Source organism: Myripristis murdjan, chromosome 13 (genome assembly GCF_902150065.1).
Source record: "Myripristis murdjan chromosome 13, fMyrMur1.1, whole genome shotgun sequence".
Classification (NCBI taxonomy): domain Eukaryota; kingdom Metazoa; phylum Chordata; class Actinopteri; order Holocentriformes; family Holocentridae; genus Myripristis; species Myripristis murdjan.
In genome coordinates this window covers 28,568,991-28,592,594 of record NC_043992.1, presented here as the reverse complement: position 1 = coordinate 28,592,594, position 23,604 = coordinate 28,568,991, and the positions used below count along the sequence as shown (strand labels likewise).

Genomic DNA, 23,604 nt, shown 5'->3' with positions numbered 1-23,604 from the left:
TGGCTTTAGAAGGTCCCTTCCAAATGCCCTCAAGAGGACACTTCTAGAGCACAGTGCCACAAGATTTTCACCACAAGCTACTGGTATTCATATGAATCAATGCAATACACATGTGGTATTGTGTGGTCAGACATACTTTTATTTCTTATGCCAAAAGCACAAACTCTTGCAAAATAACAAAGCCTCATGCGTTGAATGAACATAGCATTCACTGGTACAGATCTTTAAAACATTGACAGTCAGAATTACAATCCACATCAGTGGACCCCTGACTCACAACATAGACTGTTCATCTATTCTCTCTCTATGATTTGGTTTATATTTGGCTACTATTAATGTAGTCTGGCACATAAAGAGTTTTAATCTCTCTGTCTCTCTCTCGTACTCAACACACACACATGCGCACACACACACTCTTAAGTTAACTGCACCTGCAGTCATTCAAAGCAACTGCACAACAATGGCTGAAAGACTGAATATGCAATATGCTACTTTAAAAAAAAAATCATTAAAAAGAAAGAGACAGATTTGTAGCACTAGTGAGTGAGTATGGGAAAATCAAGCTCAGTGGAGTCAGTAAGAAAGCAGAGGAATGGAGGTGGGGACAACAAGGCAGTGAGACAGCTGATGCAAGACCTCCCCCGAAGAAGGTTAGTAAAGTACGGTGGTGGGGCAGCTTACACACGGTTACCTGTGAACCATTCCTGTGCTCGGTCAGTGGACTGTGGCAGTTGAGATTGTCTTATATAAGGCCCATAAAAGTTACATGTAAACAAACACATGCACACGCATTGTACACACATTCACACACATACAGTAAAGGGCATACACACTGCAAATGCATGTACACACCTGCAATATGCACACACACACACACACACACAGAGGCAACCATTCAGACGTAGACCTAAATGCAGGATACTTAGCAATATTCTTTATGTGAGATCTATCTATACTAATATTCACAGGTAAATACATCATTATCCAAATGTGAAAAATATTATCAGGGACAACTGACAAACAAATCAACCGAATGACAAATGCTAAAATCTAAAGGCAATAGAAGTACAATACAAAGCACAGCGGACCACACAACATTGAAAGTTCTTCCAGGGAACTGGTCTTCATGGAGATTCTTGTGTACACGGTGCTACTGGCTAAGACAACGAACTGGAGAGAGACAGACTGTCACAGAAAGGCACATGAACAGACGACTGGAACGGTCACAACGGAGCACGGAACAACAGGCTAGAGATTTATTGTCGGGGCACAAGGTTTATGTACATATTACACCTCCTCCAAACATAGAACCCGACTCTTACGCTGTCATATAGCCAATCAATCACCATAATCATCTTCATGGCGGTAGTGGTTTAATATCAACTAAAAATTCATCATAATTTCAGTGGGCAGTCATCTCTGGAGGAATTGCCTCAGTTCTCCGCTGGAGTCTCTTTGGCAGCCGCTGCAGCTGAAAGAAGTCAAGGACAGGTGATTCAATTCAAGTCAGTTCTTCAGATATATAAAACATTAAAGGAACAGTTCACCCAAAATACAAAAAGGCAATATTTTCCCACTTTTCCCTTGTGGAATCAATCCATCCAGATAGTTTCTGTGTGATTTGGCAGTTTCCTCTCTGCTATGACCTTCCCTGTCTCTTGGCACCGCAGTACAATGGGGCTGGATGGGTATTTGTTTATAGAGCGCAAATCCTCACAAATTAACATGTGAAAAACGCAACAGCAACAGCTCATCCCCTGAATAATGACAAGGGTATTCGCATAATCCACAGCCCTCACTGGCAAAGAGTTTCATTGGTATCAGTCCACCCAAAATGAGTTTTTTTTTTGTTTTGTTTTGTTTTTTTTCATCAAGGGCTGTGGATTATGCCTAGTAGAGTCATGGCTGTTGAGTTTTTCATATTTCAATTCTTGTTGGTTTATTGGGGTGCCAAGAGACGGGGAAGGTTGCAGTTGACTGGAAACCTCACCAAATCACACAATCGCATGCAGTAAGAGCCCCACCACTACAGTTTCCACAAACACACACACACACACACACACACACACACACACACACTGTGGGCACTCCTATGGGAAACTCAAGATGTATGATGGGGTGAGCCAGAGGTAAGAGGAAGCTGACTGAGAGCTCAGGAGAATTTATATGTGCATCTTACCCTTGGAGACAATCAGGTTCTCCTCTTGTGCCTCCTCGTCTCCGGGGGACCTGGAGGGAGAATCCACAGGTTGTCATGGTGACCAAATAATATACTGTGACACAAAAAAACGCCCTTACACAACCTCGCCATCTGCCCATCACAGAGGGATGCTGACATACCTGGGCTTCTGGTTGATACTGCAGCGGCATCGCCGACCTCGAAACACAAGGAATCATTAGTACTGACGAGATGTCTACTGATTAGATGTATTATCTTTATCAGCTTAAGGTGAAACGGCTAAGCACATAAAATAGTGTAATAACATACCCTGGAAATTAAATAATGACTCTTCATTAGGTGATTAATCATTTTTAATTTGATAGTAACATCCGATTACATTGCATGGATGTACACATTGTAAAATGATACACAATCACACGCACAGACAGAGGTTAACTTACTTAGGATGAGAAGAATTCCCAGTGTGAATAGCACAACAGCAAATGCCAGTCCTCCAATCCTCAGGCTCTCATAGTCTTAGAGTTGATAAGACACAGAGGAGAGATAGAGAATTTATCACCAGTGAGCCATTCATTGCAATGGGTTCTCTGTGTCTGAACAATGCACCAATAATATAGCATCAAATGCACTGATTTTTACTTACCATAGACAAATGGATCTTCAGTTTTCTCCTTGCCATCTGTCAATACATGGTAGAAAGCATGCAGTGAGAGCGAGTGGACTTGATACTGAAGTTGAAGATTCTGCTATTATTATTTGTATTTTCCATATTTTATGTGTACATAAAGGTACAGGGTGTGTCCTGTCTTTTTTCCCTTCTAAACACACCTCTCATCTTTCCAGTATGGGTCTCACTCTACATGAAATTGCTTTATAGTCAAGATACAGTTACAACATGTGACAGCCTCTAGTTTTAATCCATACAAACTGCAGTGTGTGTCATAATAATGGAATCCACTCTGATTTGATTGAAAAACCAATAGACCAATCTATTTTGCTACTAAGACTGAGATATGACCCCATTATGGGTTACATCAAGAATACTCACCCTGTGTACTGGTGTCTGCCACAGCTGAGAGACAGGGAGGAAGAGATATCAGGTACAAGAGCAAGAGAGAAAAATCATCATACACTTGTCCATCTAATCAAATCTATCTATCTATCTATCTATCTATCTATGTACAGACACATACACAAATGCAGACACATATAGTGTAGTCTCCCATAGTGTTTTTGTTTTCCTAACATCAGCTCCACTGTCGGTTAACTTGTCCAAGTGTCAATTAACTTGTAACAATCTCATCAATAAAACAAAGCTTCATTGCACTGCGCCACACCCTCTGTTTCAGGGGAGTGTATCTGTGTGTGTGTGTGTCCATGTGTGTGTGTGTGTGTGTGTGTGTGTGCTACATTTAATAATATAAACAGACCTCATGCACTCAACCTAGTCACTATGGCAATCCTACACACTAAGCCCTAAAGGCAGTAATTGATGTTTATGCGCGTTTGTATAACGTCACTACCTGTCCATATAATGCCTCCTTATGGGCTATTGGTGTGTGTATGTGTGTGTGTGTGTGTGTGTGTGTGTGTTTAGTGAGTAGGGGGGCACTTACCAGCCACGCAAACCAGGAGTGAGGAGAGGAACAGCAAAATAGTTTCCATGGCAACTGTTGAAATAGAGAGTTAGAATGAGGGAGGATGAGAGAGAGAGAAAGAAAGAAAGAAAGAAAGAAAGAAAGAAAGAAAGAAAGAGAGAAAGAGAGAAATAGAGCGAGAGAGATCTGTATTAGTAAGCTACAGTAGTCCAACAAATACATGCCACTTCAATTTGGGCCGTGCACAGTTTTGAGTGTGACTATTAACAAACACACATACACACAAACCCCATACACACATGCACCCACAAATGCACACACTGGCTGTTGACAGGTGCATCACATGACAACCTTGGCTCCATGCAATCCCCTGGTGGTGAACTGTTGTACAAAGCCTGAGGATAAAGTCTTCTCCTTACGTAACTCTCCATGTTGAGAGCCTGCATACATGTTCTCTTTTCCTGACAGAGATTGTTCCTGCATCCCCACGGACACTACATAACCTTGGCCTATTTCTACAAGTGTTATGCGCGCGCGCGCACACACACACACACACACACACACACACACACACACACACACAGACTAATAGTTTCAGTTATAAAAGAAATCAGAACTCCCATTACCTTTGAAAAAATCATTTAAAACCACTTTACTTGATTTAAGGCAAGCATTTTCTCTCCCTCTTCTATTCAGTGACATCTCTTTACTGACAGGCCCTTTTTACACTGCAAGTACAATGAATAAATGTCTACACTTCTCTCAAGTGTGTCTTCACTTTTTCTTTTAAAGCTCCCACAGAGTCAGAACTGAAAGGTCAGGTGATTTACCACTTTCTCCAACTGATGTTATAAAACAATAGCCAGGCCACTTCTGATTTTATGAATGCAGACCCAGTGGCAACAATAAGTCATAAATCAGTGACTATGCGCAGACTAATTACCCATCAAATTCTCCTGTGCAAACAAAGTGCAATGTTTTATACATCAAGCTTTAGGCACCATCAAACAAGCTAACAGGGAGTAATGAGAGTAATGGTCATTGGTATTGGCTCTAATGGATGAATCGGTCTGGCCGGAGTTACTATGGGCAGGCCCTGTGGTGAGACAGTGAAATGCCCTGGCTGGACATTAACAGAGCCCTGAGGGCAGGGCTTAAGATGAAGCGTGCCAAACTTCAACACTGAAAAAACCCTTGGCTACACAGACCATGAAAGCTTCAGCATCAAGTCCCTTGTGGGATCCAAGTGCTTTTTACCACACTGTTTTTGTCTCACTCTTATCTTGAGTTTGAAAGTGTTGCCTGGCTTTCTACTAAATCTGTGAAGGGGGAAATTTTGAAGCTGAGTATGGCGATATCATCTCTTGCAACACTGTATCCATTCTCCGTCCCCTTGTATTGGTATGTGTCATTTATGCACTTTATTTTCATGAGATATATCATGACATCTACGTTGTAGTGCACTGTGTTTAGCGAGTGCACTGTGCTATTTTTGTTTTAATAAATAGCAAAGTGAATATTGAATTAAATTTTTTGTGTCACTTTGTCAACCAATTTATCATATCTGTATTTTCACTGGTCTACCAAGGTGTTATGCTGTAGGTTGTACAGAATTTTAAGTTCTGTTCAGTTACATCTATAGATTACTGCAATTTATCATGACACAAATACCCGGGACGATTATCTATTATCTGTCTGCCTGTCCACCTTAATCTGATTTTTCATGACTGATGAGATCACTTAGTACTGTATGTCTATTTTTGTCCATCTATCCAAACCATTGGGCTCATTGTCTATCTCTGACTCTATCAGAGCTATAGGACACAATGCACTCTTGGACAGGGTATGCTGGAGTCATAGGCAGGGGTATCTCGCATTCCAGTCCAGTTGCAGGCTGTTTTTGTTAATGCTGCATATATTTGACTTCTGAGCCCTCGTACAGACCTAAGCAACATGCTGGTAACCAGGACATCGCTGAGATAATGTGACACAAGATGGCAACTGAGTAGCAGAAGGCCAAATGGCATCCATTAGGCTAATGGCATAGCGCATCCAGCATCCCCAAAGGAAAATCTGCCCAAAAACAGAATCCACATTATTCCCGTAACCCTGAGCAGATACATGCATATTTAGTTGAATGAACTGCGCTTTATTGCATGAACAGTGTTCTGTTATTCTTTGTATTTTATTAAATATGATTTGCACTGATGCACTTGCACTGAGTGGGTTTGGGTGTGCAATTGTTTTCCTTGTCAGTCAAAAACCTTTATTTGCGTTAAGATGTTTACCATAACCTGTAATGTAGAGACAAGAGACTCTTCCTGGGGCTTCTACGCTGACAGTGAGTAGGAGGCTGGTACTGCAGGTACACAGAACATTTGTTTGATCTTTAAGACCCACATGAACTTCATGTCCTAGCTGTGCTCACATTTAATTAGAAAATAAACCCACATTAGGAAGCAATCATGCTGGGTAGTGGGGTGACGAGCATGTATCCACTTATCATTCAGAATACTATAATGGTGCACATTAAACATCATGTCCTATGTTCACAAACCAAATGCAATCATATAATTTTGATTTATTGTTGGTTTTCAAGGACATTAGTGAATGAGGTACTATATAAAAAGCATATGTGAGTATTAAAATCTTATACACAAAATGAGCTGTTATTTGGCACACACTGTATCTATGTAAACAACACATCCTTTTAATTGCACATATGCCAGTCTCCTATTGTCAAAAAATCAAGCTGCTTTTTTTTTCATGTACAGATACATAGGCTGAATGACAAACGATAATAAAATATATAAATACTGGTTTAGGGTGGATTTTCATTTCAGTCATGTCTTCAGAGTCAAGCAAGATGCTTTTGAAGTGTATCCTCAAGGTCTTCTTAACCCTCACAGTACATTCAAGGTGACGTTTTTACAGCCTAGTTAAGTCTGACAACAGAGACGAAAGATGAGAAATGAAAATATTGGCGGCATGACTGCCACCATCCTCACAACCTGAAAGAGACATCTATCTTCTCCTTGGGAGGTGATGATTGATGCCTGGCCCCAAACTGTACTTCACATCATGCGCTTACTTCAGACAGATTAAATAATCACTGATACATGCTCAACTTGTCACACAAACCAGTCAGGCGAAGGCGAAAAATACCCACCTCAACTAATTATTTCACCTAATATTTAGTCTTATAATCTTTATTTTTTGTCTTAAAATGAGAAAAAAAATCTGCAAATGGGGTAAAATAAATTCACTTCTGTCTTACTATGTGACATCATCCACAATTACCTGTGCTGAAGAGGAGGAATCTTTACTCAGCTCTACTCACACTGTAATTTGTCTTTGATGGAAGGTTCAGTACAGTAACACCATCAAGTTTGATAACCTGTTTTCACACACTATACACTAGAATTTGTACTACTCGCAAAAGCTTCAGGCCAACATTTTGCCTGACTAATTCACTGTGATTGCCTGTTTGACACTGCTGCAATTAACTGTGACGGTTTTCACAAAATGAAAGGCATAGCTGAGACAGGGTTTTTTTTGTGTGTGTGTTTTGATAGACACCGCATTGTACATGTCCTTGCTTGGCGTCCAAGTCAGTCACCTCATTTCACATGCGCATATATAAATTCTACTCTAGCTCATAAACAGTCACTCTCAAGGGTGACCCTTAACCCTGCAGTAAATACCATAGACTCTTTTTTCTCCTATTCTTTTACCCCCCCCCCCCCCCCCCCCCCCCCCCCCCTTTCTCATCTTGTCATCAAATGTTGAAAATCTGGTGAGTTAAATATAGAGAGCGCGATGGAGTGATGTAATGATAGAAGGAAAGTGGGTTAGATGGTGGGTGGAGGGAGGTGTAATAAACAGAGTCTGAGGCCCTGTTGCAAGTCTTAGGCCTAGCAAACTGGTTAATGGAGAAGATATGACAGTGAGTGTCTGGGGGTTAAGTGGCACCTTGGATGACCTCCACTTGTTCTGGAAAAAACAAAGACTGTGTAGTCAGAGGCCAAGCAATTAGTCAGACTGAAAATACTGCACATCCATTCACACAGAATGCTTGCCCCGTTTTCAAGGACAAATAAAACAGGCGGACCTTTGTATGACAAAATACACTTTCAGACAAATATGTCTGCAGTGATTCATAATAACAATTAGTGCACTTTTCTTTCTTGGAATAATTATCATGACTGAACTGGTGCACACAGTCTAGTTAGTAGATAAAAGACAGGATGAGGAGAAGATTGAACAAGTAGGACATCAACACACCGGCCATCAACACCAGACAGCAGGAGGAGCTGAGACACTGCCATTCATCTTCAGTGGAAATGTACCTCATCCATGGAAACTGAATGGGTAGAACCCACGTGGGTCTTTGGTTCACAGCAAATCAGAGTATTTCTGGATGAATCACCTTTCCAAGGCAACAGCTGTAGTGTTCACTGATGTCACGCCGTCACAGAGGAGGAGAACTTATATACAACTAAGGGAGACATGTTTTATTTTCACATGAAAACAAATAAAAGAATTGCAAAAATAACTTTGTGGCTCTTGATTTTGATTCAGTGGTCTTGGGAGGAGTTGAGCCTTACTTGGTAGCATTATTAAATAATACTGTTTCCAACAATGCAGCTAATTACAATTAACTTAGCGCACATCTAATTAACTAGTTAGCCTAAGATAGGCTATGAATTAACTTCCACTATTTTTTAGCCAACTTCAGCAGCATGGCAATAATTTCACTTAATTTCGTGCATTGACTTTAAGTTCCGCCTTCGTTGTTGCTGTGACCTGCACACACTGTGACAGATCTGAGAATGGCCAGGGCCCTGCTTTGTCATGATGGAAATTGCAAACTCCTCTGCCGATGTGGTGACGCCAGTGAATGGCCTTGGCAAGATGAACCACCTGGAAATACTTTGATTTTCTGTGAACTGAGGGCCCAGAGAAGCCCACACCGGTTCTATCCATTCAGTTTCTATGATCTCATCTCATATTTCTGGATCTCAAACTGCTACTGTTATCAAGTTCACCGTCTGCTGCTGTGGGCTGTCTATCCTGATTGTGTACTTCTGATAAATCATATCTGATCAACCATATTTTTACACTTGAATGAGACAACAGGTGGAGTGGTGTAATGAGGCAGAAGCAAAAAAAAAAAAAAAAAATAGGACCTCTGTTAGAATGTAATCTGAGTCTGAGTGTTGGGGTAGAGCGTTTTTCGTGTAGCAGTTAGCCAAGTAGTGTCACGTTTATCCCATGAGAATCCTCGCGGGTGTTGGCAGCGTGACACTGCCCAGTTTATCAAGATCCACTGCCAACCTTGCACTCCCTAGGAACTGATACATGGCACCTGAGCGCTTGTCTTTATGCCTCTTCCTAACCAACCTTATCTGTGCTGTTTGTTTGAGGTTCTTTGGCAATATCAAGTTCCAGATGCTTGGAAAAGCCAGACTCTACTTTATCTGTCGAGAAATCCCAACAAAAGGTTAGGCAGGGAGACCGTGTCTGTATGAGGAGGACAAGGAAAGGGCAGGCAGGGAGACTGTGTGTGTATGCAGAGGACAAGGAAAGGTCAGGCGGGGAGACCATGTCTGTATTAGGGGTGGTGAAAAAAATCGATGATCGATTAATCACGATTATGTTGTGGATGATTATGAATCGATTATTAAATTTTTAAGAATCGATTATTTGGTGACACTGTTCTTCGCGCTTCACCAAGCCGATCAGCGATTTGCGCTCGATCCCCTCGCGAGAGGTTAGACAAACACCGCGAGACAGCAGAGGAAAGACACAGACGAGAAGGAGCGCGGTAATCGAGAATCGCTAATAATCGAAAATCGGTTGTTAATCGAATCGGGGCCTCAATAATCATAATCGAATCGAATCGTGAAATCACACAGATTAACCACCCCTAGTCTGTATAGAGATAACAGGGGGAGACCAGGCAGGAGGAGACATTGTCAGCCAGGAGAGGGCATGGGAAGGGCATGCAGAGGGGAGACACTGTCTGACAAGAGAGGGCAGGGGAAGGGCAGGCAGCTGTGAGACAGTTGCATTTTCGGTATAAAAGACACAGTATTAAGGAAGAGCAAGAAACAGGAGGGTGATCAAAGAGACAATAAATGAGTCAGAGGTGACGGGAGTAGTAACGCGAATTAGGCAAAGGCAAGAGGCATGAAACTGCTCTGGTCTGACATCAAATAATTTGCCAAATGTGCCTCGCTGCATTAGTTTCAGACAAGCTTAAAAGCATTACCACCAACCACTTTTGCATAAGATAAACATCTAGAAAAGCAGCGTGGCTTTGTAGCTCAGCGTCTGACCGAACAGCTGACTGATGAATTATGAACATGGACATGCAGACAAGATCGTGAAACAAAAACAAGCTACACTGACTGTCTGTGTGCCTTCAGGTTTGATGTGTTTTTGCACGAAGCCACACCCCATCCTCCTCACTCCTCTACACCCGTGTTTGTATCTCGGGATGCCAAACTGGCACCATCATAAGGGATTAGGTTGCATGTGAAAAGTTATTGTGTGAGCAAGAGGCTGTTTTCCCTGGAATGCCCTGTTATACTTACATTTCACTGTCAGGCTGACACTGATCACTATCTTTCTGTCACGTGCGATGCTGCTTGCTCTGATTCTGTGTGTGTGTGTGCATCTTACTATTAAAACAAGCTAAATACTACTACTAATAAAAAAAAAATCTCTGTCCAAGTGTTAATTACAATAAGATTTTCCAATTTTCGACACCAACGAAAATGTAGGACAGCTAAATAGGTCATTGCACAAGTCACAACATTTATTTAAAAAAAAAAAAGACCTTGACTCCATGTCTCCTCTATAAGAATGATAATATATCACCATGACAACAATGTGCGTCTTTCCATAGTATCCAATGATCTCCATGGTAACTGTATCCGCCTATTTAGGGTACCAAATTCTGGCGCCTACCGGGAAATGGGTTAAGATGATGGGCTGATACCGTGAGCACACAATGACGAGAGTCCACTCAGTGACACGAAGCAAGGGGTGTGGCACACAGCTTTTAAAGTCAGAATTAAAATTATCCAGCTGTTTCGCGCAAGACAGTAAATCGTGACGCATCCATTTTTATGCACGTATTTCAAACGCAGACTTGATGAAAAAAAAAAATGTTACATATGTTGCTTTGGGTTGCCTGCATAAGTTGCGCGCATAACAACAAAGACGAGCGCAGTAAGTGCGCTGTACCTCTCCAAGATGGTGTAAACACATTTATGGAACTGCCACGCTCTGTGCTTGCGTGATGAATAACATGGACTTGGAATAAACGATCGGCACATTATATTCCAACATCCAGGGTCTGACGTCTGCGCATTTTCCCACTTGTGCGTGCCTCAACCTGTGGATCCTCCGACTGGGGACAACGTCGAAAGCCCGGCCACCATCCCCTCGTTCACTTGAAGCAAATCATGAGCCGTTTAATGATGATGGCAGTAGCAATGACATCATACACGATATTTGATATTTGCAAACATGTTTTCACCGAACAGTGATGTGTGAGAAAGTGGTCAGGTCATCCTCATCTGAAAGAATATCATCTGTGTTTGCAAAATAGTATCAGCTATTTTTGCCGCGCATTCAGTGAAGGTTATACTGATCAGAGCAAGTGCCAGTAGACACACCCTCGTGTTATAAGAGCAATGATGAAAACAAACACCATCGCCCAGTGGCTTTTTGTCTGGTTAATAAAGACTGGGTGCAGACGACGTGTGCATATCGCAAACATCACTATTTTTGCGCTAAATTTCAACTTTCATTGATTACTTGGATCAGCTTCCCGATTGTTGACTACTGGACTGTCCACTCAAAATAAAACAGCTGAGAGGAAGTGATGAGGGGGAAAAAACAAACTCTAGCAGTTCAGACCATCAGTCCTTCCTCACCATTGAAACTCTGAAAAATATTTTTTTCCTTTTAAATATCAATAATGCCAACTGATACATCAAATATAAGCGCTTATCAACTTACCGTTCGTTCCCCCACTTGATCGTTGGAAAACAACCTGATATCCACCAGCAAAATCAATCACCAGCTTGTCTCACAAGGCTTTTGCTCCAAATACTCTCATCTGTCAATACTCTGTGCTCACTGCTCACATCTAGTTCTGCAAAATAGATGTGATGGTTAACAATGTGACTGTTGGACTGACTGCTTATTCAGTCCCTTCTAAACCGCCCCCCTCCTCTCTCTCTCTCTCTCTCTCTCTCTCTCTCTCTCTCTCTCTCTCTCTCTCTCTCCCATTCACACATTCACACACCCACCGTCGACCCTTCAGCATTTGCCTACTCGCCATCACCAGTACCCACCCAATGGATGCTCGTGCTCCAACTTTATTTTTGTATTTCTCCTTGTCAGTGTGTGTTTGTTGAGCAATAATACTCATGATAACAACAACAGCAACAATACTAATCATACTGAGAATGTGAAAGAGAGATGTTTCCCTTCGCAGTGTTTTCATCTTATTTATTCATACACCTTATGGCCCCATACACAATAGTGTTACACAAATACAGTCAGTTGTAATGGATAACATAAACAGTGCATATATATAACACTCAGTACACACAGTACACTGTGGAAAAAAAATCAGAAAATAACATTTTTTGAGGAGTTTCACAGTGTGAGCATAAGAAGAGGTTATTTTAGGTGCACATACAGTTTACTGAGGACATAGAAATAAAATCTCCCCTGAAAAAAAAAAAAAAAAAAGAGTTTCCTCATCCTCTTAATCTTTCAGACAGTTAACAGTCAACACTGATGGTGTGCCCTAAGATGTGTACCTGAGAATTAACACACCTCAACAGTCTTAGATTTTGATCTTTTTGTCAGGGAGCGTGACACACAAACCAATTCTAATACAAAATTAGCAGATCACAAATTAGCAGAATGTGTTGTAATGGCACAGACAAGGGTAAGGCCACCCATCTTTAAGGCTCCCTACAACTGTAAGGAAACATTGCAAATATAATGAGAGATCAAGAGATGGAGGCATGCAATCTTTAAAAAGGCAACATTGAAGTCAGTGCACGGATTAGTGTGTGATAATTAGATTAAGATAATACACAAAACAGCGTGTGTTGAGAAAGTCAACACACGGTCTTAGTGTGATCATTGTCAGATAAAGCTTACGGAAAAACACTAAGACAGCCGTCCTGTGTTAAAGTGCATTTTTGTCTTCCTGCTTTATTCCCCAAAGCCAAAATTCAACCCTTTGTCTGTCTGTCTTTCTCTCTATCACTTCATCTGTTCATCTGTCTTTCTTTAAATCTGTCCATCCCTCTAAGACGACTTCATAGTGAAGGGATCATCAGGGAAAGGGGGGAAGCAGGCCGCCAGCGGTCTTTGGAGAAAGGGTGCGCTGATTCCACGACAGAGGAAGTGACATCATGGCCTCACTTGCTGTAAGGCACAGGAAAATATAAAGATGGTGAAAACTTGCACATGCACACTTGCATTCGTTAAATAAATCTAATAGTTTTTCCGCTTATATCATAGAGGTGCGAAAATCATGTGGATTTCTCTCACATCACCTGCTTCATTTTCTTACCTGCATCTTGCTGTAGATCCAGGGCAGTACTTCAGGGACGTTGGTGTAAACCCCAGGCTTGTTTCTCAAACCACAGCTTTCTCCCCAGCTGGTAATCCCCACCACGTACCAGCGCTGATCGTTTCCTTGACACACCAGAGGTCCTCCGCTGTCACCCTGGAAAGAGTAGTTAGTTTAATGGACACATGTCCTTCAAACTTAATAGAAATTGCCTACAGAAGCACAAAGTTTAAACAACAGCCGCATGCAATCTGATTACTTTGAAACCCATTGTGATTCAGTGCGTCATAACCAGATCTAGAAAGAGGATGGAAGAGGTGGAAGCCCACCTGACAGGAGTCTTTGCCTCCGTTCAAGTCCCCTGCACACAACATGTTCTTGGACACAGCACCACGGTATACATTCCTGCTGTTACACACTGTTCTGTCAATAATATCCACTGTCACCTCCATCAGGTCCTTGGAACCTCTGGCTGCATGGGAGGAAAAAATGTCCATTTATTTTCCTAACAAAGGTCAAAAATATGGTATAATAATTGATTGTATATAAAACTTCCCCTTGAGCTCTTAAACATATTTGTTTGTTCATTTATTACTTATTTATTTACTAATTCATTTGTTCATTTATTAAGATACAATATACATAGATTTATGCCATCATATTACTAAAGTAAAATATATGGCCCCAATAACTGATTTAGCCCTCAAAAGAGATCATGTAAAATGCATGTGAACTCTGATCTGACCTTATTTCCCAGCTCATCCTCTCTACATATGACACTCAGTATATAGTTAGTTGTTATGCATGTAGTGTACACAGTGGCTCCATATGCCAGCCTACCTGCTCCTGCTTCAGTGGTGCCAAAGCCTGAGGTCCAGCATTTGGTTCCAGGGGAGAATATCTGGTCAAAGGCTGGCAGACAGGCTGGCCGAACCGCATCTGAATAATAAACACGCAAAAGCTTACCGACTTGTGCAAACATACAAACAAAGTCATGTACTCAAAGGACTGGTATTGTGGACACACTCCCACACACACACACACAGACCAGGATGTCCAAATCAGATTACCATTCTGACTATGGATGCAGCACAGACTTTTAAAAGCTCAGACAAGGGACTCCACAGCCAAAGGAAAAAAAATCCATTACGATCATTTTCCAGGTTATTATTATGTCTTATAAGCAACATTTTTCTACCAAGATAAGGATGATTGCTTGAGGATGGTTACTTCACATAGGGAGGAGGGAGACCAAATTGTGCCCTCCGTTACTGGTGTTAAAACTTTCTTCAAACAAACTGAGACAAATTGGAGAACAATAAAAGCGCATTAACCTGCAATGAGTTCCTGTTAATAATAATAATAATAGTGTCATACTATATCGATTTCTATGGAGAACCACTTCAAGTATTCCACCCCCTTGTGTTATTACTGTAGTACTATTAATAATATTTCTCATACTACTTTTCAAGTAATTCAACCACTTCTACTGCTGCTGCACTAAGTACTACTCAAAGTACTCTAACTCCTTATACTACTACATTTAGTACTGATTCAAGTACTTCAGACCCTTCAGTTACTACTACATTTACTACTACTACAAGTAATTCAACCCTTTTAACTACTTCTATTACCACTGTAAAAACCACCCACAACACCATTGAAACCACCTGGCACCAGCCTAGCAACCACCTAGAACACCCTAACAACCACCCGGAACACCACAGCAGCCACCCTTGATTTTCAGCAGGCAGCCTTTAACCCTTATTTTCAGCAGCTTTCAGTTTGCCCACGCAGTGTCTCCAGGCATTTTTCTAGTTTGATTCAATCACCCCGTGTCCATTTTCACTTATATATGATTCAGAAACAAAGCTATCAGCTCGTTCTTTAAGTAGCCACTTCTTGCCACAGCGTATATGATCAAAACTTTGTTTAAAATTCATATTGACATGAAGACATTTATCGACATAACAAATGGAACTAAAGATCTATATCTACTGTGGTCAAAAATCAAAAATCAAAATTTCCTGGGCTCAGATTTGGTTTCAAAATCCAAATACATACAGATGAAGGACAGTGATTTCCTGGGAGTATGAGAGCTGACTGCATAAGTCAAGACCAGACTGTGCCTTCAGCCAGATGTTTAGAAGTAAGATGGACAGAATATGATTTAAATCAAGTGAAGACAGGACTGACTGTTGAACTCGACGGGTGCAGTTAGTTTGAGGAGGGCGATGTCCTGGTCATTGGTCTTGTTGTTGTAGTTCTCATTGAGGAGGATCCTCTCCACTAAATAGGGTGCAGGCAGACTGTCCTGAGACACCATTCCTCCATACACACGCCAGTTCCTTACATTCAGAGCTGAAGGGTTGGTCCTGCAACACAGAGAGAGTAGAGCATTGATTGACTGTCTCCTGGAAGCAGAGGATTGATTTTGATTTGGAATTGTGTCTTCAGAGTAGAAACCTTGTGAAGCTGTGTTACACTATGATCAGTGTTGGTTATAAAAGAAGCCAGATGAAGGGTAGAGGGTGAGAATTAAAGTAATCTAAAGCCTTCTTCCGTTAGTACCACTGTCGATGCTGCAGCCCTTTCAAAATATGTCAAAGTAGAAGTGAGCTGTGCTGCTGAGACTTCCTGCTGAGAAGAATATGATATTCTTATATTTGGATTTTTTCTTTTCTCTGCTGTAAGACTCCAGTTCAAGTAGCCACAGATGAATTTCTGCAGTTGCAATTTATGATTATTGAATCTTAATGATAAGTATACTAAAGAGTTGATAAACATACACTGGGAAAACATCCATCTTAAAACTTAAGCCTCATATTATGTTTAAATAATGTTTAATGTTTAAAACCTTCTTAAAATAAGTGAAGAAAATCTGCCAGTAGAATGTGGCAATCCCACTTCTTTCCAGTTCAGTGTCACTTGTTTCAGAAGGAGCTTTCACACTAGCATTTTCAATCTGGTGTGAACCTGCAGTAAACGCACAAGTTGTTTCACATTCATCTCCAATTATTAGAAGCTTTCACCCTGGGGGAAACTTTGACCCTTAACCTGCTTGGGACCAGGCGTTTTTCCAGGAACAAAAAAAAATGTACTGTGAAAACAACAGGATGGAGGTAACCCCCTGCTGGGGGCGTGAGAAGAAACAGCTTGCAACAGCTGATGTTAATATGACAACAAATAAACTGATGTTATTATGGATAAGGGTATTAACTGTCTAATTACAATAGTTAAAATAAAAAAAAGCAATTTTATTTGATAGTGAAATTCAGTAAATGATCAACATCTGGGGAAGTGAACATATTCATGGTCAGGCTTTATCATTGCTATGACATATCGGGTTATGGTTACACTAGGTTTCTTCAACCTGCTTTTATAAGTAAATAATAATTGCAATAAGTGTAAATAATAAGTGTAAAAACACCTGCTCTGACCTAGGGTTGAGTGTAAACCCATGACTAAGTGATTATAGCAAATGTGGAAAGCAGCAGGGTTGAACGCTGAGGGTGAGTCACCCCAGGCTGACACACCCCAAGCTGAGATGTGTGAGTGTGAAAGCACCTTGAAGGACTTGTTGAGAGCCCTACATATGGACAAAATGTCAGAACAGTCTTCCTCCCTCAATCAATCACCTTGGGAAGCAGTGGGCAGCAGTAACCACAAAATCAGGAGAGATCAGGACCCCTCCGCACGTGTGGAATCCGCGGAAGTGGAGCGACAGCTGCCAAGGCCACTGGCCCACCTTGGCTATGCTGCCCCCTATGATCCGCGATGTAGAGCTCTGCTGACCACAGTCTGGGAAGTGGACAGATACAAAATCGGTGGTTCAGTGTCCTGCTCAAAATCACAATAGCATGAACTGTTGCTTTCTTACTTGAATTACCTGTAAAGTCAAAGAATTTGATTCAAAGCAGGCAATTATGTGCATGTGCATGTGTGTGCGTGTGTGTGTGTGTGTGTGTGTGTGTGTGTGTGTGTGTGTGTGTGTGTGTGTGTGTATGTGTATATGTGTGTGTGTGTGTGTATAACTGTGTGTGACACATGGCAGTAGGAACAGATGGAGGCTCCTTACCCACACACTGTAGGGAGACAGCCTTCTTGTCTGGACAGGAAGCGCTGCAAAATGTCACCATGAGAAAAAGCATTTCAGTTAACTAAATAAGTACAAATACCAATATACCAATATAGCAATACCAATAATTTAATCAATGTTGTTTTGCAGTATTGTCTGCACTTGTAAAGCAATTTCATCACTGCCCCTTGTTTCAAGTTGTTTCAAAAAAAAAAAACAAAAAAAACAAAACACTAAGCAGGATTTGATATCGTAAACACAATACAAACAAAGATGAGAAGATAAGCTAGAAGACAAACACAAGATGAACACAAGATGGGAATGAAAGAGATTTAATTAATATGTGTTTCAAACCACAAATTACAGGGCTTGATTATTTACCTGACACTGACCAGACCCTGAATAGGCTGAGATGATCTGCTGGCCAATGTTAGTCCAATGGACTCCTGGGAATCAACTGCTTTGGTGGCATGAGACCTGTAGCGATAGGGGAGGATACAGAGGGAAGCTGAGGAGAAAAACTTCCACAGGCAGAGACCATTTTGGCTAAAATGATGCCTGAATGGGTCTGGAAACTCATTCTGGCTCTGTCACACTGAGGCACCCAAGAGAGAGACCCGTGGAGAATCAATTCAACCCTAAACACACAACAACAGCAGGTGAAGAGAGCTGAAATGGATCTCACTCGATAAATTGCAGGTGGGAGACAGAAACCTGCATGCTCGCTAGCTGGTGGTATAATTGGGTCTGGCCAAATGGCCACCTAATTTACGCCTTCATGACACTTGAAATAGTTTGTCTGAAAGACCATAAAGACTGGTAATAAATATGAAAATATAGATATCATTGGAGGGTTTTTTTTTTGTACACAGTAATACAGTGGTATTGAGTTGCCTACCTTCTGAAGCCTAGCTGAGCACAGGTCTGGTCAGCGTAGCTCTGGTCCCAACCATCGTGGCACACTGGGAGGAAGCGACCGTCCTGAGCTGTCTTGACCTGCAGAGCATTGTCCTGGCCAAACCTCACTGAGGGACACCAAACAAAATGGAGAAGAAAGAAGAATTATTCATTGGCACTTTTTCCAGTAGGTTCATTGGAACCTCATGTTTATTTTTAGATCATGTACTATGGATTCACAGGCCAGTGTGGTGTCACTTTTATTGCCACGAGCCCTTATTGTGAAGCAAAAAATCAGTGGTGAAATAGAAACGAAGCAAGTGTGCTGTGTGCAGTTTCTTGACATCATGTTACATAATTAAAGGGTATTAAGGGTATTAAATTTTTAAAACAGTCACATCTCCCTGCCATTTGGAGCCGCCTACGTGGGAAGTTATCCGCTGAAGCTTTAAATTTTAGAGGTTGTTAATCTAAATGCAGGTGCCTTCTGTGGGACTGTGTAATCGTTACCAAGTTTGTGTGTGAATATTCAGCACCTAACAGCCTCTCACACAGAAATGGTCTGGATATCCTTTTGGCTGTAAAGTGTTTACCGATCCATTTCTGCCATCTGTCTTTGTATTAGACTGGTTCAGGTCTATGGGAGTGTGTTTGCATGTGTGGGTGTGGCCATGTTCGTGTGTGCGTGTGCCTACACACCACAGCTTGTTTCGTCTGTGCCCAGTTGGCAGTCTTTCTTTGCATCACATTCGACCGTATTGTTGGAGCAGGTGTCATGCGTCATGCTAGGGTGGTTTTCATTTGTCCCCACATCGTTGTGCTCACTGCCGTTGTAGAGTATAGCTGTTGTTGCCAACCTGGTGCCATAACGCACTGCCAATGGAAAAGGGTAATTGTGAGTGAGCGAGTGTGGGGGTGCAGTAAGGCAGAGTTTAGACTACAGTTGTTATAGCTAACTAAACTAAATCTAGACCTCAACAAAACATTTTACTAAAATAAAAATGTAATTGGAGCACAAAAACAACAACTACAAAATGCAACTAACATGAATCTGTAGCCTAATTTCTGCTTCTTAGACTAAATAAATAAAAAAATAAAGCAAACAGAAAATAAGATATTTTAAGGTAAGATATTCGAGTAAATGATTCCTCACACACTTTACTTTGAATGAATAAAACAGGCCCTTGGCCCTTACAGTAATTATATGCAAAACTAAATAAAATAAAAACCTGAATGCATCATTACTTGTAAAGGTAGTAAGCTACATAACCTCACCTCAAAATTAATGAAAACTTAACAGAGATGAAAATTGAAAGTAAAATCAACTGATGCAATAAAGCCACTGAAATTTGTACCATCATGGCAAGGCACAAGGAACAAGAGAATGTGACGTGAAAGGTGAAAACAGAGAAAGGAAAAGGGTGAAACATCACATCCGAAAAGATTTGCATACTTTAGGCAGATACAATAGCCATGTCTGTGTTGGACCAGAAAATGAATTTGAATTAAAATCTCTGGTGGTCTGTATGAATAATCAGTTATGTGCAGTAGAGTATACCTCCGAGCCAGATGGCCAGTGCCAGTAGGGCTACCAACACTATGGTGCCCCCTGACCCTCCAAAACACTGGGCATTGCTCTGACAGCATCTCCTCCTCTTGGTACTGTGCACTGGGCAGATAAAACACACACACACACACACACCCACACACACACACACACACAGATAGACACACATTTCATGATATTTGACTGTAAACAAATCTCTGTTTGCCTTGCTAATGCACCTGTTGACGTGCTTTTATTTTCTGCCCCCACTGTAATTCCAGGAAAATGCAGAGAGATGACGATATCCTGCTGGAGCTACTCACGTGTACTCGGCTGTGTGATGGTTGGAGCTGCCACAGGTGGAGGATACTGGGGGATGTACTGCAGCTGGCTGGGGGGTTTCACACTTCCATCTCCTCCATACACAACCTCCTCGTAGGGCTTGAGGGGGGGCTGGGTGTGCACCGCAACAGAGTAGTATGGAGGAGGGAGATCGTTCTGGGGGGGAGGAGGACCAGGGGAAAGATCATTTAGTATCCCTGGGTGTGATGTGAGCTCTTTGTCCTTTGTAATCTATGGTTTACCCTTGGAAACAAGACTCCGCATCTTTAACAGGCACAACACAGATAATCAAAGGCAAATCACATACATCTGGGCAGTTGTTAACACTAAGCACATACGCCTTTGTCTTCCATACAATCCTACTAGCTTTATCAAACGTATGTTTAAGAAGTCAACACCTCAGTGACAACCTCTTAGACAAAGTGCCAGATGACTCCTGGCAATAGCATCTGTAAGGTCAGTAGCATCAAGGTTTCAGCCCTTTATTTACTCATCTTTTTTGTCTTATTTTGCGGACTTAATCAGTAGCTGAGCTCTGGGAAGGAAACCTCCTCATAAATGAGTAGCATTGTCACTAAGGTAATGGGGGGAGGCTAAGACAACAGGAAAATACTAGTATCTGTGATTTTGCTGAGCCACCTACAGAATGTGAATTGTGACAAACACAGACAAGTTCATTAGAGTGAGAATACCACGACTGGCTCTATAAGAACTCATAGTCCCCAACACTGGTACTGAAACCTTTAGAATACTTTGATTATATGGTTGTTCTGTCTGTTTCACTTTTAACGTAGGTATGATGTGCTCTGCAAAACCTGCTTTGGAAAGTGCATTCCTCATGATTCCTTTGTTCAAATGATTACTGCCTCCAGTCCTCTTAACCTGTTCTTCAGGTGTGACTATATGGCCAAAGTTAGCTGACTGAGACACTGTCACCAAAAATTCTGTGCTATGTATGGAAAGCCACAGATAGTCACTGCTCTTAAACCAGTAAAGCAATTCTGTCAAGCAAGCCAGAATAAACCTGCCCCCAGAGGTGAAATCTTTGTGTCATACACGCACATGCACATACTCTTGATACCACAAAAGGTTGCAAGAAAATAAGCTAATGCATTTGAGTATCTCTCCTCTATGTACTTTGTGTTGCATTGTTTAGCAGTCATCCATGCTTTTAAGAGCTCTGGTATGCGGAATGGCTGAGACGCGGATGATAGAGCAGAATGCGACTAAACTTGTTTTGGTTGTCTTGACTCAGTAAATCCATCCTGCATGGGAACAAGTGGGAAAAAGAAAAGCGAGGTAACAGGTTCAGCTACAAGTCACCAGGTTCTTCCTGAAAACTGAAAAATAATGAGACAAATATTTAGAAATGAGTTTCATGTTCAGTAAGGCCTGCATTTAATTCAGTAGGGATACGAGTTGAGCTTTACATTTGTATGATGTTCAATTATAGCACATTTTGGGTCTAATATGGTGTTATATTTGGTATCTACAGTATATTTAATTGCGTCTTGTGTGTAACCATTGTTTTTGTGCTGCCGTCTTGTCCAGGTCACTCTTGGAAAAGAGATTTTGAATCTCAATGAGTTTTTTACCTGGTTAAATAAAGGATATTATTATATTATATATTTGGTGTCTAATTGGAGCATACTTTGGGCATATGGTGTTATATATTTTGGTTATATATTCACAGTCTAATGAGGAATATATTACTTCCAATTTCATATTTTGTATTTTGTATCAATTCTGATACAAAATATGGCAAATTGCCTCTAATTAATTATCCACAAAATGAAGTGCTACCAGGAAACCTTATGGGGCTGCAATAATGTTCACATAAGGGCATGGTATGAGAGCTAATGTCTATCATTGTCTTTTCAAAAGCAATTAATTACTATAGCCTTTACAGTAATCTCATCAAATCAGTCGCTGGTACTGTGAATATGGCTGTCAAGTTCCCTTCCAACGTTCAGTGACCATGGCCCGTCCTTGCTGCTGTGACCCTTCATTATTCGTCAGTGTGGTCACACCTTCACAAAAAAGAAGGGGAAAAGCATCTGTCGAGATAGAAAGGACTTAATCTGTCAGAGTGACACGGAGAAGGCCAAGGATTGACTTGGTAACAAAAGTGTTTCATAAGACCATCTCTATTGTCTGACGATCAAGTTTCAAAATATGCCTATAGGCAGCAAACACCCAGTTCCAATGGACCACAAAGGCTGAGCTGAAATAGGTGGAAGAGCAAGTTCATCTTATTTCCCGTCCACTCAGTTCATATCTCTTTGTTTCCCCCTACGCAGCTACCACAGAAAATTACAGTAAAATTATAAGATTAAAGGTTCATATGACATTTAAAAGGTCATTTTTTTTTTCATTAGAACAATGGCAAAATAAAAACAATGTATAAAGTTACATAGCCACTCAAGGTGAAATGTGAAGCATTAATTGTCCCTTTCTGCTGTATTGCCTGTCCTCCTTTGTTGTAGAGGCATTATCTGTATTTCAATTAGCCAACTAAGGTACTCTAGGTACACCATGTCCAACAGGTCCTTACATCTCTGAAGAAGAACCACAAGATCAACAACAACCAAAATCTCTGTTCAACACTTCCCTCTGCATATAGGTCAAAGAGACTTCGCATATATAATCACAAGAGGAATCCTAGTGTACAAAATAAAGAGCCACTCCGGTGTGCTATCAAGTGTCAGCCGAGTAATTTCTACAGATTCATAATGTGTTATGTTTAGTAATATACTGTAATATTAGCTCTAGAAACTAAAGCCAGAAACTCTCAAATTGGACACTGTTTGGTCTTAAAATGAGTGACACTCAGCAGTTCATCCAAGTGAAACCTTCAGTCTCTGAGCTCAATGTAGGAGTATTAGAGCTAGTAAATCCTTTGGTAGCAAGCACCAGATCTATGGCAGACAACATATATCACCCTCCTGGATGCCACATTGGTTTACAGACGGCACACAGAAACTCAAACAGAGCAAACGGAGAGAAGAGTTGTGGTGAGAAGCTGACAAACAAACAGAAAACCACCACTGAGAGGAGATTAAAGGGGAAAGCGGCTGAAGTCAAAGGAGAGCCTGGAGGATGTATTAGAGGTTACACAGAACAAGCACATCCCAGAAGACAAGGAGGAGGACAAAAGGGAGAACCTACCGGGTCATGCTTTGCCATCGGACTCAGGGGGGTACAGAGAGGACAGTGGAGGTGAGAGCAGGTGGGAGGAGCTTTTCACATCCAGACAATTGTTAGACCATGCTGACGCCACGTCAAGTACCCCTCTCTCCTCTCTTTTCTGTCTTCTCCTTTCCTGTCTTTGCTGTATTTTTCCTCTGA

The 23,604-nt window shown here is 41.3% G+C and overlaps 2 protein-coding genes and 1 long non-coding RNA gene across 3 annotated transcripts in view; 1 reads left to right on the top strand and 2 right to left on the bottom strand.

The window, feature by feature from the left end:
• Positions 1-12,898, top strand: part of LOC115370357 (uncharacterized) — a 17,354-nt gene extending 4,456 nt beyond the window's left edge. The window contains exons 2-3 of the long non-coding RNA XR_003929239.1: positions 3,386-3,396; positions 12,827-12,898. This is a non-coding gene — a long non-coding RNA (uncharacterized LOC115370357). The remainder of the gene's footprint in view (positions 1-3,385; positions 3,397-12,826) is intronic.
• fxyd6 (FXYD domain containing ion transport regulator 6) lies at positions 119-12,037 on the bottom strand. The gene is made up of 8 exons (XM_030067344.1): positions 11,815-12,037; positions 3,799-3,852; positions 3,231-3,254; positions 2,826-2,861; positions 2,623-2,697; positions 2,341-2,377; positions 2,180-2,229; positions 119-1,471 (listed from the first exon to the last, which is right to left on the bottom strand). The coding sequence occupies exons 2-8, from the start codon at positions 3,845-3,847 to the stop codon at positions 1,434-1,436; spliced, it is 309 nt and encodes a 102-aa protein (XP_029923204.1). The 5' UTR covers positions 3,848-3,852; positions 11,815-12,037; the 3' UTR covers positions 119-1,433.
• tmprss13a (transmembrane serine protease 13a) lies at positions 12,289-23,604 on the bottom strand. Its single transcript, XM_030067343.1, has 13 exons — positions 23,425-23,604; positions 20,238-20,412; positions 19,927-20,037; positions 19,068-19,241; positions 18,370-18,496; positions 17,853-17,948; positions 17,472-17,515; positions 17,032-17,194; positions 15,590-15,768; positions 14,234-14,332; positions 13,723-13,865; positions 13,394-13,549; positions 12,289-13,245 (listed from the first exon to the last, which is right to left on the bottom strand). Exons 1-13 carry the CDS (start codon positions 23,440-23,442, stop codon positions 13,231-13,233), a joined length of 1,500 nt encoding a protein of 499 aa, XP_029923203.1. The 5' UTR covers positions 23,443-23,604; the 3' UTR covers positions 12,289-13,230.